Source organism: Mastacembelus armatus, chromosome 1 (assembly GCF_900324485.2).
Source record: "Mastacembelus armatus chromosome 1, fMasArm1.2, whole genome shotgun sequence".
In the NCBI taxonomy this organism is placed as follows: Eukaryota; Metazoa; Chordata; class Actinopteri; order Synbranchiformes; family Mastacembelidae; genus Mastacembelus; species Mastacembelus armatus.
Genome location: NC_046633.1, coordinates 2,540,981 through 2,558,683, shown reverse-complemented (window position 1 = coordinate 2,558,683; position 17,703 = coordinate 2,540,981). Strand labels below are relative to the sequence as shown.

Sequence of the window (17,703 nt, the reverse complement as noted above, 5' to 3'; positions counted from 1 at the left end):
ACCTTTGGGTCATGTCCCAAACCGTAGGAAAACAGCAATTATACCTAAAATGAGCAATTAACAACATGCCCGTGTCTGCTTTGACACTAAACAGCACCCTGATATAATACAGCTCTGACTGGTGACGTGAGAATTTAATGTCAAATAATCTTTCTTCTATTCAGTCCTTTTGTGTGTCTCTAATCACTTCCCCTTTAGGGCGTCATAACGGTGAGACGATAATTTATGGAATGAGATTAATTCCTTACATTCAAAATAAAGGAAATAACACTGGATGACGACTGGCTGCAACAGGGTTTCCATAGATGTAAAAAGGTGTTTTTAAACTAATATATTTTACACTGGCCAAATGCAGACAAGCCCATATCATACACTTCCAAGTCTAACAGCTGGAAATGATTCTGCTACTTTTGTCATAAAAGACAGAGACTCTGTTTTCAGCCTTTTTGCTATCAGAGGTGAAGCTGACATATTTCGGCACCACAGTGTTATTGCATTTGTGAATCTTTTCAGTAGTGTGAAACTAGAAAACCATCTTCTCCTGGTCTGAAAGTAGCTGTGGAAAATATGTGGGAGACTGATGAGACAGATGGGACAAAAGATTCCATTACAACATACTAAAATACTGTATCCTGAACAACAAAAACTGACATCCAGCAGTGGAAGATAAAAAAAAAAATCACTGGATTTAAATGTCACGTTAGCATATGGTTACTATGGTGATTTGGAAATAACCGCAGCACGAGAGAGAAATCAGAGTGATAGCTCAGTTTGACTTTGATCGATGGCTCCATGTGCTCCAACGATCACCCCGCTCCTCTTGTACACCCTCCCCAACCTCGCCCATCATGATGGTAGATTATATTTTTACTTCACTGCGTTATGAACACAGTCTGCTGGTGTTCAAGTGTACGCACTTCCCATCCATCAATGCCATGCTGCTGAGGTGTCAGTGAGCTCCTCTCCTCTTCCTTGTCATGTTGAAAGAGCAGAACAAGCTTCAGAGTTAAGAAATCAAACATTATGTAGTGCACTTCTGCTCTTTGGATCAGAACAGCTTCTGTTAAGCCACCTCTCCCACATCTCATGCTATGCTCATTAGATTGTAGCTTGTCTTACATTTACATCACCACTAAATCCCTTCCTTGTTGAGCCCTGAAAATCCCTCTTTTTTTTTTTTTTTTTTTTGGTTATTAGGATAAGAAGAGTTGTGCCATCCCATGAAACTAAACTTTGTATTGTAGTACTTACTGAGACACACACATGGATAGCATGATAATTTATTCCCTCATTCTTGGAAGATACAGTACTGTGCAAAAATCTTAGGCAGTTTAGCTGTTTTAGATTCTTATCACACAACATCATCAGGTGTCTGATTAATCCCAGATTCATAGTGCATCCCACTGTGCAGGACAGCAAGGTCATAAAGTACACATTACAGTTCATGGACAACTATTTTCAGGGGCAAGAAGAACCATGAGACCTGCAGTAGATGGTCTGACCCCCACAGAGCCCCGATCTGGGCAGTGTGGAGTCAGTCTGGGACCACATGAAAAGACAGAAACACTGGGACAGTCTGAATCTACAGTAGAACTGCAACGGCTTCTCCAAGGTGCTGCAAAGTACCAGGAGAAATTGTGCAGGTCAAACCAGAACGAACTGCTGCTGGTCTAAGGGCAAAGGGAAATGCTAAAATACTGATTAGATTTAGGTTTGGTTCCCTTTGCTGCACTTTGTATGAAGTTAAATGAATAATACATGAAAAACTATTAAACACACCACCTGTGTGTTTTTAGTGCCTAAAACTTTTGCACAGTACTGTATAGTTTTTCACAAGTTCCCCATAGCCACTTTGCCATCAAATAAAAGATTTTAGGGCTTTAAATGTTATTCCTTTCCATTAAAAAAACATTTGGCAAGTGAATCTACAGATCACATCTCTAAGATACTGAACAAGCTTTTATAAAGTTTTTGACCTTTTGCAACAAATTCTGAAAAGCACATTATTTCAATTCCTGCTGTAGTAGAACAATTGATCTGCTCCAAAAATGGAATGAAATCAATTGACTTTGGATTTAGTGACATGAAAACGAATTTAAGATCAGTGCCCAGTTGTATTTGATGGATTAATCTTTCACTCTTCAACGTCGTCTAAATAAAACCAGTGTACGTTCGGTTTTAAGTATTCTAGTTTGTGTCGAGCTGGAGCTCTTCATGGTGCTTCAGTCAACTAAAGTGAAACTCCAGGTATGTGTTATATGTATATATATGTATGTGTTATGAAAAGACATCTCAGATGATGTATAACCACTACATCAGCCAATGTTCAGGAAAATGTTTGGCAAAAATGAAGACATCAACCAACAATGTTTTGAGAAGAAGGTTGAATATGTCAAACACTAAGTGTTAAAGAGAAACCCAGGGAGCCTATTGATTCATTTGGATGATATATTTTCATTACAAATAAAAAGGTATTTTCAAACCTTACCATTCATTCCATTTTAAGGCCTTGCAGTTTGTGATAATTCTCAACTCCACAAAGTCTCAGGTCTGTGAGAGTCTTGTTTGCAGATACATGTACATGTTTTTAGATCTGACAATAACAGCTACAATCTGGATTGGATAAACAAACAATCATTTATGGCCAGCATCTATTACAAAAGATTATTTTCTCACTCTTTCAGGGATTATTCCTCCCCATGCTGGTATCACAGATCTTTGGCAGCAAGTCCTTGAAAATCATGGTCCTTCCTCCGTATGTCCCATGCACCTTTAGGTCACTTATTTTTAGCTATTATACATTGATAGCATTTTATCAGCTAGCCCAACCACCTCTTAAAATGTTTGTCCCTTCACAACCCATGTGCCTCTTTGCTGCCAGAAATCCAGGTCTGCCTACTTCCAACTGGCAACCAGAACTCTTTTAATGTTCCTCACTGGGGTCCCAGTCCTCCTTGGGTGCTCTGGCCATCACAGTGGTCGCTCCCCCACAGCTGGTAAAACTGACTGAAGTCCACATAGGGAGGAACTCTGCCCGTCTCGTCGGGTTGCGCTGCCTGACTGCCTCTCTGGCGGAACAGGCTTCCATCCCCTGAGCTGGAGCTGGAACTCTGCGTTTGTGTGTTGGTCGACTGGAGTGTGGTTGTTGGGCTCTGACTGCTGGGGAGAGTGGAGGAGGAGGAGGAGGTGGAGGAGGAGGAAGAGGAGAAAGTTGGGTAGTTGGGTAGATTGGCAGTAGAGGAGAAGACAGGTAGGAGTGTTGGAATAGAGAATGGAGGAGTACGGGTATCAGAGGAAAGGAGAGGGTCCATATCCCGGGTAGAGAGACAAAGGAGAGACGTGGAGAGAGGAAGAGGACAGGGCGGAGGAAGGGTGGTGGAAAGAGAAAAAAGGGAGGTGGAGAGGGACAGAGAAGGAAGGGGTAGGAGGGGGGAAAGGGGAAGATCAATTATGGGCTGCAGGATGTCGACAGAACGTTGGCAGCTAGTGGCATGAAGCATGCTAAAGAAGTGGAAAAGGACAGAATGTAGGACGCAGGATGGATATTGGAAAGTTGGGGCCCAAGCGGAAGAGAAACATAAATGTGAGTCAGACAGTGAGTGCCAGACAGGAATGGTGGAAGTAATAAAGGGAGAGGAAAGAGTGATAGCAATCCTTGCAGGCAAGAGAGCAATAGGCAAAGGACAAAAAAGTGCCAACAGGTAGCGAACTCAAAGCTGCAGACACATTCACAATGTGTAACACACTGTTTTGTCATGTCAGGTCAAATTGTGCTTCAAGCAGGTTAAGTGACAAACACTTAGCTGATGAAAACTCTCAAATGGGCCATCCTTTAATAAATGTTTATCCTATAATTAACTTGGAAAATGTTACCATGACATGTTAAATGCTCAAGTGTCCCAGATAATGATCCAACGTACAGGTGCAGTTTGGCTACTCCCGTTGAAAAAAAAACCCTAGGAATCATAGGTAATATCTCTTCCAATGGCAAAAAAAGACAACTAATGGGAAATAACCCTGAAGTTTCTGACTAATTTTAGCAGTTTAAAAGAGAAGAAAAATTTAAAATAAAAATAAAAATCCCAGTGGGGTGGTCACATGCTATTGTTAAATTTGAACATGTTATTGTTTTACCACAGGGCAGAGTCCTTGCTAAGAGCTGTCAGGATGGCATCGTTCAGGCTGTGCTGCCTTACATGCCAGTTGCTTGCTGCTAAGTAATATGCTGGCACGGCCAAATGGAGGTCAGTTGGTTATACTTGTGACCATACCCAGTTGTGGTGTAAACTGGTACTACATTTGCCATTCTGCATTACTCTGCAGGTTATCGAGTGTAGTGTACCACCAGCTGGCAGAACAAGCAGGACTGAAGGTAATTACATTTGAACACAGCAGAAATTTCTTAAATTATTAATTCTTGGAAAGCATGAATGGTACTGTGTTTCTGTCATACATACACAGCAAGTCACAGAAAAAAATTATCCCCAAAAGTCCTGCTGATGTAATTAGAGTTGACACTGGTGTATATGGTATATATATCACATGATTATTGAAAAGTTCAGTAATGGTTTTTGAAATATTAATGAATGATTTTTTTTTCCTGATGTACTTGATCTCACTCCCCTTAGACTGTGACGAGCACTGTGGCATTATACACAGAACACAAGGCAGGAGAGCTTTGAGGAAAGGAAAACCATGCTTAGACATACTGCAAATGAGCAGAGCAGTGCTAGGGCATGGGGAAGTACTGCAAATGAGGACCAAGGGAGATGCAAACCTTGCTTATCTAAAAAACAACCAGGACAATAGCGGTGGGACCAGTTTGGAAAGCAAGAACACCACAGCACCATATCAAAGCATGCATAGGTGGAAAAAAGCAAAGGAGTAAAAACCAGCCTTACGCAGAACAAACAGCAGTCACAAATCAAAACACTCCTAAAACAGGAAGGAACAAAAGAACAAACCAATCTTACCCTGGTGTTGGGGTGCCTTCATCAAGGGTGGAGGCAGTGTTGGTTCCATTGGTGAGGGCATTTTGGGAGGGCATTACCAGTGATAGGGTGACACTGGTTTTACTGGTGCTCTGGTTGTTGGAGTAGGGCACAGACACCGGGTAGATACGACCACCTGAAAGAAAGGCAGGGGATTTATATGGATCATCAAGCAGTAAGTTAAAAACTGCTGTTCAGCAGGTATTTTCTACCTGGACCTTTTGGCTCTATGGGGTATATGCTTGGCTACAGATTGTTGAAATCTTTTTGTTTTTCTTAGAGCTGGCTGCTCAGATGTGGATAAGCCTAGCATTATTTTATGCTTTCTTTTGAAGTGTTTCTTTTCAAGGTTTTTGACATAGGATTCATTTTAATCCATGTCTGAGAAGCCAAAGTTAAAAGTATATATATATATATATATATATATATATATATATATATATGTATATATATATAAGACTCTGGGTTCAGAGTCTCTGGTTCAGTCCTAGGGCCTTTCTGTGTGGAGTCTGCATGTTCTACTTCTGTTTGGGCTTTGTGATAGACAAAGCTGTAGACAGTCTGTCCAGAGTGTACCCCACCTTCTTCCCAATGTCAGCTGGGATTGGTTCCAGCCCCCCAAAGACCTTGGATGTTACAGGATAGACCAGTAGATGATGGATGGATAATTTTTTATGATCCACTTAATCCAAGTGCTGGAAGTCTGGATTCTAAACTATGAAGCTGATATGTTTCAATTCTTCATACTTTACTCCCCCTTAGAAATGGCTCAGGACATCTCTACTTGCTATGATTCTTACATACTAACATTTAATATAGTCCTCTAGCATAAAATCTCTAATGGTTTTAATAAAAAGCTAATTACAACTAATTATAAGTTCTTTTCCTTTTAAGATCTCTACCATGGTGGTTTTTAAACCAAGGGAACCACCCATGAGTGTCAAACTGGATTATAACAAGTTAAGGAAGAAGAGTAAAAACCAATCTTTATTTAAAAATATTTGTTATGACATTTCTCTTTGCTATTTTATTGTATACCAGTAATACTACAAATAAAGTGATAAAGCTCATAAAAACACAGAACTTTCAATGTGGGTTGCAAGTTATACAACTTATATAAAGTTTTATGATTTTTAATATTATAGATTAATCTGACTATTGCATTTTTCAGTCTAAAAGTCTAAAAGTTTGAAATGAGGAATATTGACATTGGTGGTCAGTTCCCTGCACATGCTTTCTGTGAAACGCAAATCAATCCCAGAAAGCCCTTTCCTACCCTGTGTGGGTGTGAGCGCTCCATCAGCAAATGGGTAGTTCAGCGTGCGGATGAGTAGGGTCATGTCCTCGTGACGAGAACAGTAGGTTGCCCTTTGACGGCCAGAGACGTACACATCATGGTGCAGCCGTTTAATGCGGTCCACCACTGACTGAGCCACTGCCTCCAGACTGGTCTGCTGGGCCAACTCTGCTGCTACCATGGCAACAATTTCCTACAATGTACAGCAGAGGAGAGGAGTCAGAGAAAGATATGCAGTATATTGTTAAGAGTTTGAGAACTATAAAAAGTTCAAGGAGACAAAAGAAACCTTGGAAAGAAAGTGAAATACACGAGAGAAATAAGCACTAGACTAATAATGGTCAAAATCATATAAGAAATACTATGAGAAATAAAACATTAACAGAAAGATGATATCAATAAAAAAGAAGATAAGAAAAGCAGAGAGAGTAGAACAGTTTGCAAATCAAGGGAGAGACATTAATGCAGACATTACAAAAGACACCAGAAAAGCAGATTGAGGGAAAGAGGTTGAAGTGGGAAGAAATAATCAGTATGAACCTGCTAACCTGATTGGCCTGCTCTGGGCCGTGAGCAGACTCAAGAGCATTGATTAGACCTTCTGACATCAGCAACAAGAAGCCTGTCACTCCATCCAAAGATAGGCTGCGATGGATCTCTGGCTCAGCGATGATCGGCCTTGTTTTGGCCGCGCTGATGGTGAAGGAGAACAGGAGAAGACAGATACTTTAATAACAAAAGAGAGTGAAAGATGAAACCAGGCAGGGTCATGGATGGGATGTGATAGTGGAAGGGGAAGCAGAACACAAAGTTGTGAAATTCAGATACGGTTGATGGTGAAGCTTATCATGATCTAAAAGAGAGATTAAAAGACAGTATAGAAAGGAAAAGACAGAAGAACAGAGATGAAGAGACTGAAATAAATACAATTGATCTAAATACAATAAACCTAGGGCACCAAATCCACTTATATACTTTGTTCACATTAAATTAATTTAAATTAATAATTATTAATAACACACTTCTTTGAATGCACTATTGAGGAAATACTATGAAGTATCTAGTATTGAGGATCATAACTGTGATGACTCAGATAATGTACTTTGATATTCTTGCCTTATACACAGAGCTGGGAATCAAGACCCTAGTTTAGGCAGTTTAGTTCCAAATTGTTGCTTATGAATTCCTTTTAGGCAAAAATCAAAATAAGACACAGAAAACAGTGGAAGATGAACTTGAAACAAGGAGACTGAGTGCAGATAAATCACTTTGGATAAAACACTGTCAGTTGTCATATGTTATATGCCACGCTAAAAAGAAAAGTTAGCTTGGACTTAAACATTGCCAGAGATGAGGCTTGAAATCATCAGGAAGACTATTCCAGGTTTTAGCTGCACAGAACTGAAACGCTGCTTCTCCCTCTTTAGTCCCGACTCTGGGCACGAAGGCCTGTCCCTGATGTTCTCAGAGTTCGAGATGGTTCATATGGCATCAACATGTCAGAGATGTAATGTGGTGCTGAGCCATGAAGAGACTTATACACAAGCAGTGCTGTTTTAAAGTCTATTCTCTGAGCAACAGGAAGCCAGTGCAGAGATCTGAGAACAGGAGTAATGTGGTTGTACTTCCTGTTTCTAGTCAGGACCCGAGCAGCAGCGTTCTGAATGTACTGCAGCTGCCTTACAGCTCTTTTTGAGAGCCCTGTGAACAGGTCGTTACAGTGATCTAACCTGCTAGAGATAAATGCATGGATGAGTCTTTCCAAGTCTGGTTTAGACATGATCCCTTGGATTGTTTATGAGATGATAAAATGCTGACGATGTTATCAATTTAATGTGGCTGTTAAAATTTAAGTCTGAGTCCATGATTACCCCTAGATTTCTAACTTGATTCTTAAATTTTAGAGAAAGAGACTCGAGGTGACTGCTGACACTTTCTCTTTTTTTCTGTGGCCCAAAGATGATTATTTCACTCTTGTCACTGTTTATTGGGAGAGAGTTGTTTTGCATCCACAGACTGATCTGTTCAACGCAGTGACACAGTGAATCGACTGGTCCATATTCACCAGCTGTGAGTGAAATGTAAATCTGAGTGTCATCTGCATAGTTATGGTAGGACACATTATTGCTGCGTATTAACTGGCCTAAAGGAAACATGTAAAGATTGAACAAAAGGGGTCCCAAGATGGACCCTTGGGGGACCCCAGATGTCAACACCATTTGGTCTGAGACACAGTTACCAACTTCAATGAAATACTTCCTGTCTTCAAGATAGGACTTAAACCATTTAAGGGCAGTACCAGAGATGCCTATCCAGTCCTCTAACCTTTGTAACAGAATCACATGGTCCACTGTGTCAAAAGCAGCACTTAGATCCAGCAGTACTAAGACAGAGACTCTGCCTGTGTCGGTGTTCAGACGAATGTCATTTATCACCTTGATGAGTGCAGTTTCAGTGTTGTGATGGGGCCTAAAACCTGACTGAAGATCTTAAAAGTAGAAATATTGAAATTTTACACTTAAAAGTGTACTACTAGTACATTTATATTAGTATATTTAAAATGTAAAATATACTTGGGAAATATACTGAAACTTTAAGTTTTCTTAATAAAATAATGTTTAAATATACATATTGTTTTGTAAGGGGAATCTGGATCATGGTTCAGTAAGGGCTGGAACAGACTCAGTCTAATAATAAAAACCATAATATGGACAGAGAAGATTTTATGACAGCGGGGAAATAGCTTATCTTAGCATAAAAAAGGATAAGGAGTAGTTTGGGAATTGTGGCTCACCTGAGGACGTCAATTTCATTGTAGTTGAATTTGACTCTATAGTCTCCGATCCTCCTGGTGCTACTCTGCCCCGCTATCTGCCCAGCCTGTTTCACACGAGCAGGATCCACACCTAGAGCAGAGGAGAGACATTACAGACAGGGCGGAGCAGAACGTGAGGACAGATAGGGGATGAATTGGGCAGGAGGGGGAAAACAGATTCTGTATGGGGAAGAAGGGCATAAAGAAATAAGATTAAAGCAATCAGTAGAAGCAGCAGGTGGGGGTGGGAGGTGAAAAGAGATGCATGTGTGTGTTTGGGGATGGATGGAAATATGAGGGGAGAGGTCACCTTCAGTTTTATTTAAATTGTTCTGAGAAGGGCCTGAACAATATAATACAATAATTATATGACTTCCAACTGGCAGAAAACGAGAGAAGGAGCGAGCAAATAGAGACAGATCTCTGGCTCCTCATCTAATGATGTGGTGGATAATGCTGAGACAGACTGCAACTAATTCGCCACTATATTTATTACAGCTGCCAGGCTGCACCTAATGCTTGTTCTGCAAAGCTAATCACAATGTATGTATTTCACACAACCCTCATTACTGAGCCATTAGCTCGACTGTCCACCATAGCTGGATGGTTCTAAGTGTGTCTTTAAGCCAAATACTTTGCACTAATGTCTGTGTCTCTGTCAGCCTGTAATTTAACGTAAGATAAGGCTTTCCTAATGTATTTATACTTCTGTGATGATCTCTATTTGTTTTATTCGAATACCAATGTTTTGGATAATGCTGGCTTTGTCCAGTAGTAACAGTGCCATCTGCTTTCTGTTTCCATAATCTTTCTACATAACTGTCACTCTTTCAACGTCTCACCCAGTGATGCCAGTCTCTGCAGCTCATCCTCATTTTCGGTGCTGTGTGGTCGGCTGATCTGGAGAACTTGGTTCTGGCCATCACTGCTGGACTTACAAAGCAATGCCCTGTTCGTCCCTGGAACAATAAACATTCAGTAGGAATTTGCAATTTAAGAAAGACAACTGGTGAAATGATATTGCGATCAGAATTTATTATCTAGTATTTAATAAGTTACATGGTAAAACTGATTCTGATCTAACATCTGGGTCAACAGCCAGCAGCTCAAGTTGGAATTTAATTAGAATATTTTTCATTTCCTCTTAAAATGTCTTCGAAGTTATATAGTTATGTTGCTGTACTGTTCTCCATTATACTGAACGTCTTCATCTTAGTACTTAAATTACAAAAATTCTTTCTTTGTGCTTTGACCCACAGTCATATTCGTGAAAACACTTTGCCTTCTAATCCATCCACACTGACGCAGGGACAAAAATGTTGACATTGCTCAGAAGTGATTCATAGGCCCAAACCTCTGCCAATTCAGCTAAGATACAGTGGTACTTTCAAATAATGAAATATCAATAAGGCAATTGCTGACATATTCTATATGCTGACCAGAAACAGATTAGTGATTAATTCACTTTTATATTAACATTTTTGCACCATTGAGCAGAGGCTTGATACACAGCCAGACTTGCTCACCTCCACCCACATTATAAGTTCTATAAACGCCTGGAGCTGACTTTGTTCATTCAACTAAACCCAGTCAGATACAATACCCTGAAATTGCAGGGAGGAGCTCTTGAGCCATTTTTGGCCCTCTGTGGGGCCCTGGGCTTCAGTCCTTGTAACTCTCAAACATTGTGTTATTTAAAACGGATCACTTAGCTACAAAAGACCAACCTTACTTATGTAGACCAACCCTTGTATTTAAGTTCGGTCAACCTTGAACTCTAAACCCTCTCACTGCTCTCTGCCAGGTCAACAAAAGAAAATGAATTCCACAACTGAAGATAAGGGGATCGCTTCCTTTTATACAATCAAAAATGCAACAACAAAGTGAAGCATTGCAGTAGTTGCAGTGTGGAAATACCCCTCATCTTGATGACTGGGAATGAGTGCAAAATTAGAATAAGACTCAAACCACTGAATACTGATTTAATCAAAGGTAAGAAGAGCCACTCTGCCCAGTTACATGAAACAAGCCCCATCTACAGCAGCAGGAGTCTACTTCTTAATATGATTAACTTTGATGATTCTTGAGAAGAAATACTATGAATGGCTGGCTCTGTGATGCTGTGTCTGTTTGCCACAGTATAATTTGAATGTCCTCACAGTAACGGATACAGAACGTGCTGACACATGCTTCTTTTCTATTCTGTAACTTTGAGATGTCAGGTAGGAATGTGTACACACAGGCACACCCATGCACACAGTAATAAATATATACATTTTATAGTTTTCGTGGTACTGCCCAGGTAGCTGTTGTTTGCAGAAGCTCAATTTAGCACCAGGAATTAAAAAACAATAGTGACTTTGTAGGTACATTTTAATCAACATTATTCCACCATCTGTTTGAGGGCTGCAAAAACCAGAACATATCATAATCTGGTGATCCTTCACTGCATTTAAGGCTGCCCTGTAGCTGATACAGTTCATCCAGTATAGTTACTGCTAAAAACAGCACAGGTGTCCTCAGAAAAGCAGCAAAAGGAGCATATGAGGGATGAGGGCTTCATAACAGGGATTTTCAGGCTTAAAATGGGTGTTTGCAACACCTGTCATGTACCAGTTTGAGGTATTATCGGCATCAGCCCTACTAGTTTGAGTGAATATTTTTCCCCCAAGGCAGCCTGCATGGATCTATATGTGCACGTCCACTACCTTGATATCTGCTGAGTCTACTTTTTCTGTCAAACTAACTGCAATAAATGACTGTCACACAAAGCTACATCACTTTGGTCTTTCTGTCACCTTCTCTTAGCTTTTGTTTTTTCCATTCCCACTTTTTACAGTACTCATAATTTGACCTTGAAAACAAATTCTTGCAGCAGAAATCTTAAATTTGCTGCCAAATCCAATGAGACGTAGCATAACATTTCACCAGGGTCAAAAGACTAGATGAACATTTTACTTGTGAAAATGCATAAGTGGGCCAAGAGAGGCTTTATGATTTTTGACGCCACTATAAATTCAACATTTAATAATGCAGAACCTAAACTCATGAATTTTGAATTCATAATCTGTCTGGTATGAACAGCAGTCCACTGACCTAATGTTTACACAGTGAGACAACACTGTTAGACATTAAATACTGAAAGTAACCTCTGACTGTTTCTTTTAATAAACAACCAAACTTCAAACTCATATCTGACTAAAGTCTGACATCTACTGGTGAAATGCATATTCTGAAGTGGCCATCTGCTGTTGGATGGGTTTTGGTGGCAACAGTATATTGCAAAGGAATTAAAGATTTATTACAATAAAGTGAGAATGTGCATATCAAGACAACTCAAGACAGCGAAAATGTGTGTGTGACCATACCAAGATTAGCAATGTAGAGCTTGTTGTTGAACATCAATGCCACCACAGCTGTGGCTCCTCCTGACACCTCCTGCTCCAACTCCTTCAAACGTTCCTGTACCTTTTGACCCTGGCGGAGCACGATATGACATGACAAGATTAGATAAAGATATAGATAAAGATAAATATAAAGATAGCGATAAAGATAAGACATCTGAAGGAAAATTCAGCGAATGACACATTTTGAAGACAGAGAAGTGAGGACAGGAAAAAGGGACACATAATAAAAGGGATGTGATAAACAAGAAACAAAGAAGGAAACGAAGGAAAAAGGGAGATTTAGAGTAAACATAAAAATAAAATCTCATAGCAACAAAAGTAATATCTTACAAAATCACCCACTCCAGCAGCAATATTAGCAACAAAGTGATGAAAACAGAGGAGAAATAACTGATGACTGGCACAAGGAGAAAAAGAAGGAGGATGAGAAGCAGAGGCAGAAGAGCAGGGAGATCAAGAGAAGAGAAACTGAGAGTGGCTTATCATATTAAACAGGCTAAGGAGCCCGGTTAGAACATAACAAGGTCATTTTTAAATGCCTGAAAATAAGCTCAAAAAGCCTAAATCTGTGGTTACTAAAGAAACCAACAGAGAACTAATCTCAAATTTCAGCCTAATCTGCTTTGCAAATGTGTATGCACTTCTACCTCACTGTGTGGTAGGAGGTAGTTGGACAGGTGAGCCTTCTCGGCCAGAGCATCATCTATAGTTTCAAAGTAGCTCTTCTCCACCACATCGAAGGCCTGCAACAATAGAGACAATTAAACTCAGTCCAATCAATGACAAACAGATGAACAAGCTCTTAATAGTGTAGCATACACGTGTCACTAGTGGACAGTGGATAATAAATGACGTACCAAGCACAGTAACAGGAACCATAGTGTTTTCAGCATTGTAACAGCGGGTGAAGAGGGGAAATATTAGCAAGCCAGGTACTTTATGTTCAGCTGTATTATTAAAGCATAAGGGAAGTAAGTGGAGATTATGCACATGTTCAGTTGACTCTTTCTGACTTCAGCATCAAAGCTATGGCTGTTCAGGCTTCCTGAGCTCTTTTCTAAAGAAGATGAACCCCATGCCTTTCAAGAGCAAACCCAACCTGTGAACCCAATTAAGCATTGTGGCTCACTGATGGTGTTGGACAGCAACAGAGGTCTACAGCACAGACATATAAGCTTAACCAAGTTCTTACACTAAGCACAACAAATTCATCTCTGGCTTTAGTCTCTATATGATATTAATGGAAAATTATCTGTTACATATAAATAGTCACACTGCAATAAATTACAACTGTACAATTTTGGTTCATTGTGTTTAATGTAAAGCAAAACTTTGCTAATTTAGTTGTGAAAATGAAATTTTTATAAAGAAATACTTTTTCCTCCCCCGTGGCTTTATTAGAGAGAGATAAATTGTAGCAGTATATGATAAAACACGTCTATATCTGCCACCTCTGTAAAAAAAATAGTACTGCAATAGTACCGCACGTTTTTATTCAAATGAAGCAAAACAGTTTTTATTCAAATGAAGCAAAACAGCAACCAGCATGAAAAATCAAGTCCTGCCAAATGTAGAAGATTGTGAGCAGAGGCAAATACTAAGTAGAACATGTGTTTATAATGCTGATTAGTTATAGAAATACCATACATGTCTCTTCCTGTTTTATACGTTTATTGGGCCATTCCTTAACAGAGATACTCATTCATTGTCCTACGCTCACATCCAATATGCTTTTCTTAATCTGCCATTCTCACTGGACTTCCTCAGGATACATAGTACAGAAACAGAATGTATGAGATTATACCTTTCTACCTTAAATAAAACAATAAGTTATGTAATCTAAATACCCAAGCCATCAGTTTAGCTTGTCCATCTGCTGACAGGACTGTATTGGAAGCAGACTGTGGCTTCAGGGTGTTGAAAGTTATACGGACTGTAACTCAGATCGTATTGGATATACAAACAGCAAGCTGCAATATAGTGACATGAAACATCAACATTCAAACTGATAAACTTGAGCAGAAACAGGACTTTCATCGTATTTCTCATAACACTAAACTTTTTGTGCTTTGCTCACACACAGACATGCATATTTTCTATTTTACTTACAATTAGCTTTTACTATTCATATAATTAAAATAGTTGTAATTAGTCTATGCATATAAAGACCAATACATTTTGAAATGTTTGTACTTTGACAAGTGGAGCTACATTCTTGTTTATATCAGAATCACAAATATGCCTTAAAAGAAGTAACTGTAAAAACGTGAGATTAATCAATTTCCAGTCCTGGAGGGTAAAATACTATTTCACACTACTCCTTAAATATAAATACTAATAAATAGTTGCTTACTTATTTGCATGCTTTCTTGCTCTGTAAATAACAACACATAAACCATGTAATATAAACACAGCCAGACCTGTGTGAGGATCTTGCGGACATCACTGTCTGTGTGATTGGAGTTGAGCTGTCCTAGTAGCAGTTCAGCTGTCAGACGCTGGCAGACAAAGTTGGCCACTCTGCTCCCTTCATAACCATTAAAAACCCCATACAGGAAACAACCATCCTCGCCTCTGATTAAATGATGGACAACACGCAACAAATATTAGGCTTCCGTTTCATGGAGGAAAGAGAGAAAAAAATTTCACCAACAAAACATTCACCCATAACTCTCAGGATTGTGTACACATTGTTTAACCAGGTTAATTAAAAGTACTGTACAAACTCAGCAGCAAATATAAACCACTTACTAGTGCCAAAAATAAAAAAATGAGCTAAGAAGAAAAATAAGTAGGAAGGAACCCTTGAAATTACAACCATCTGCAACCTATTCCACAGGGCTGGAACATAAAACAAGAAAGCTGAGAGCAGACAGCAGATATCTGGCCAATTTAAGATTATCCTCCGTAAAATAGTTTTGCAAAAGTATGGAGGCAGCTTATCTAAAACTGATTTTGTACATAAAAATATACCAATGAATCAGATCATAGAGAGAGATTAACATATGTCCTGGCCTGATGCTTTTCTATATGAGTTTATGTGACATTTAACTTGAGTGGTTTGAATGTTTGATATTAATGAGTGTACGTATTGTCAGAGCTACAACCATAGACCTGATGTACATAATTCATTTCAACTCTTGGTTACCATAATATTAAAATGCATAACGCTAACAGAGTGGAATTTGTAATTTAAATTCAGGGTTCCCTGACTGTCCATGCATAATCTTGCTTCTTGATGTTTAAAATAGGCTCTAAGATGAAATAAGAAAAGGTTCAAAATATTACTAGTTTGGCTATAAATACTGGGGTTGACAGTAATACTTCATAATGCATAACAATAATAATATCTTTATTTCCTTCTCCGCTCTTAGTGCTCACCTGAACCTGAGGTGTCCATCCTCATTGGGGTGGCTCTGAGTTCCTTTCCCATCAGGACCATACACACAGTTGGGTGCTGTTCCAACCCCACACATTTGACACAGTGGCAGGTCATCTGTCCAGCTCTGATGCTGTCAAGGAAAAAAGGAATGTGGGAAAAATCAAAATCAAACATATTTACCTGCATACATTACCTATTGTTTTATTTGTACAAGCATAACAACTTTAAACTCAAAAGAATTTCAACCAATACTCAGTTTTGTAAAACTATAAACTTGTCTAGAGTCTCTCTACTATCGTTGGTGAGTAGGTGGTCTCTGTTTTAGTGGTTTTGTTGTTATGTATATTACTTTTTTGGCACATTTCCTTTTGTATTATGCATTGTATGGTAAAGTCCAATGGCCTTTCTTGTAATAAGTTCTAGACTAATGGCTAAAGCGTTAGCACTGCTCTATGCTATTGGCTGTAACAGACTGACAGATGGGCAGCAGAGGAAGGACTGATCGTCACAGGCAAGGTGGATTAGTGTAATAACATGTATTAAAATGTATTCACTGACATGTCTATTGTTTACTGTCCTGTCGTGCACTAGAGACCAACAACCTGTCCGCAGGTGATCACCGGAAGCACAGACCCAGTCAAACGATACACAATAAAAAACATTTGATTTGTTTATGAAGAAGTTAGCCAGTTAGCCGATTGTATTTCTCACATAGCTCACTCATGGTGTGTGTAAGACAATGTCGGGCAATGCAAACCTAGTGTCGGTCACTAATTTTACCTGCCTTCGGTGATTAGACACTAATGAAAAACTATATTTGCGGAATGAAGTTAGAGGTACCTAGCTAACTGTTAGCAAGGCATTTAAATTAGCTAGCTAGCATCACTGAACCACACGAAACGACACTAAATGAAACAAACAAAGAAATGGAGGCACCTGAGAAGAGAGCATGAGAACGAATCCCTCATCGTTAATGGCTCAATAGAAACATTGACGTTGAAGGTTAGTCAGAACAATAAACAGCTAAGTTTTCACTTACGCTCTGCATCAAATTCCTACGCTGGGCCGCCATGATGGACGGGACTCGTTGCGTTCACGGATTCATCCTAAAGTCTGAAATCCAAGCTTCAAGATGACAAATATACCTGTTACTACACTTAGAGGTAAACACAGTAATAAAATGTTGTGAACCAATCTAAAACAACATATTTGCAGGATTCTATTATAACAAATCGTTACTTGGGTGAATTTTAGGCAAACAATCTCTACGAGTCAGTTTTCGCCAAGGCAGACTATTGGTGGACGAAGTTGTTTATATTTCCGACAGTCATTAAGGCAGCATCAACATTTTAAATTCATGAATTGTTGTTTTGAGTATATATTAATATAATCATTGTTATTTTTGTTCATTTATTGGAAAAACACAACACAATTAAAAAATAAACTAAAAAACAATACTTCCGGTATGGAGCTTAAAAAGCCTTTGACGATATATGAATGTCAATGATATGTTAAGTTTATTCATTGCTGCAAACAAGTAAACGTGGAGGTTTTACATCCTATTAAGGTGTGAAAATAATGAATCTATCCTATCTGACAGTTCAAAATTAATTAATTTGTTTATGGTAGCAACTGTATTTGGATGATGCGCCTTAATAAAATGCGGTCTTGGTTTAAAGTTTCACATCTATTAATTAATCCAGATTCATTCAGCAACAAACTACAAAGCTGCTCCTTTCTGCTTTATTCCATTGTGGTGATTTTTGGAATAGTTCAATGAAAAGCTGCATTAAAATGTGTCTTATTTCACC

The 17,703-nt window shown here is 39.1% G+C and overlaps 1 protein-coding gene across 4 annotated transcripts; it reads right to left on the bottom strand.

Moving 5' to 3' along the window:
• Nucleotides 1-817: 817 nt before the first annotated feature.
• Nucleotides 818-16,987, bottom strand: tab1 (TGF-beta activated kinase 1/MAP3K7 binding protein 1). 4 transcript variants are annotated; one of them, XR_003295486.1, is made up of 12 exons: nt 16,932-16,978; nt 15,892-16,022; nt 14,931-15,084; nt 13,158-13,253; nt 12,472-12,580; nt 9,946-10,062; nt 9,083-9,194; nt 6,837-6,981; nt 6,268-6,481; nt 4,974-5,127; nt 2,489-3,159; nt 818-971 (listed from the first exon to the last, which is right to left on the bottom strand). XR_003295486.1 is itself a non-coding variant. In XM_026302830.2 (11 exons), the coding sequence occupies exons 1-11, from the start codon at nt 16,962-16,964 to the stop codon at nt 2,934-2,936; spliced, it is 1,491 nt and encodes a 496-aa protein (XP_026158615.1). In that variant the 5' UTR covers nt 16,965-16,987; the 3' UTR covers nt 1,927-2,933. The 4 variants fall into 4 exon arrangements, 3 of the variants coding, with proteins under 3 accessions (XP_026158615.1, XP_026158616.1, XP_026158617.1); XM_026302830.2 differs by lacking the exon at nt 818-971 and having other exon boundaries at nt 1,927-3,159; nt 16,932-16,987; XM_026302831.1 differs by lacking the exon at nt 818-971 and having other exon boundaries at nt 1,927-3,156.
• Nucleotides 16,988-17,703: the final 716 nt, after the last annotated feature.

Bases quoted from the DNA above. Each gene is read 5' to 3' on its own strand.
- tab1 (XM_026302830.2), bottom strand. From the start codon at position 16,964: ATGGCGGCCCAGCGTAGGAATTTGATGCAGAGC. The intron at 12,581-13,157 runs GTAGAAGTGCAT...GTGCTCCGCCAG, and splicing joins ACCTCCTACCACACAGTGAG to GGTCAAAAGGTACAGGAACG. The intron at 9,195-9,945 runs GTGAGACGTTGA...CCTCTGCTCTAG, and splicing joins GCAGAGACTGGCATCACTGG to GTGTGGATCCTGCTCGTGTG.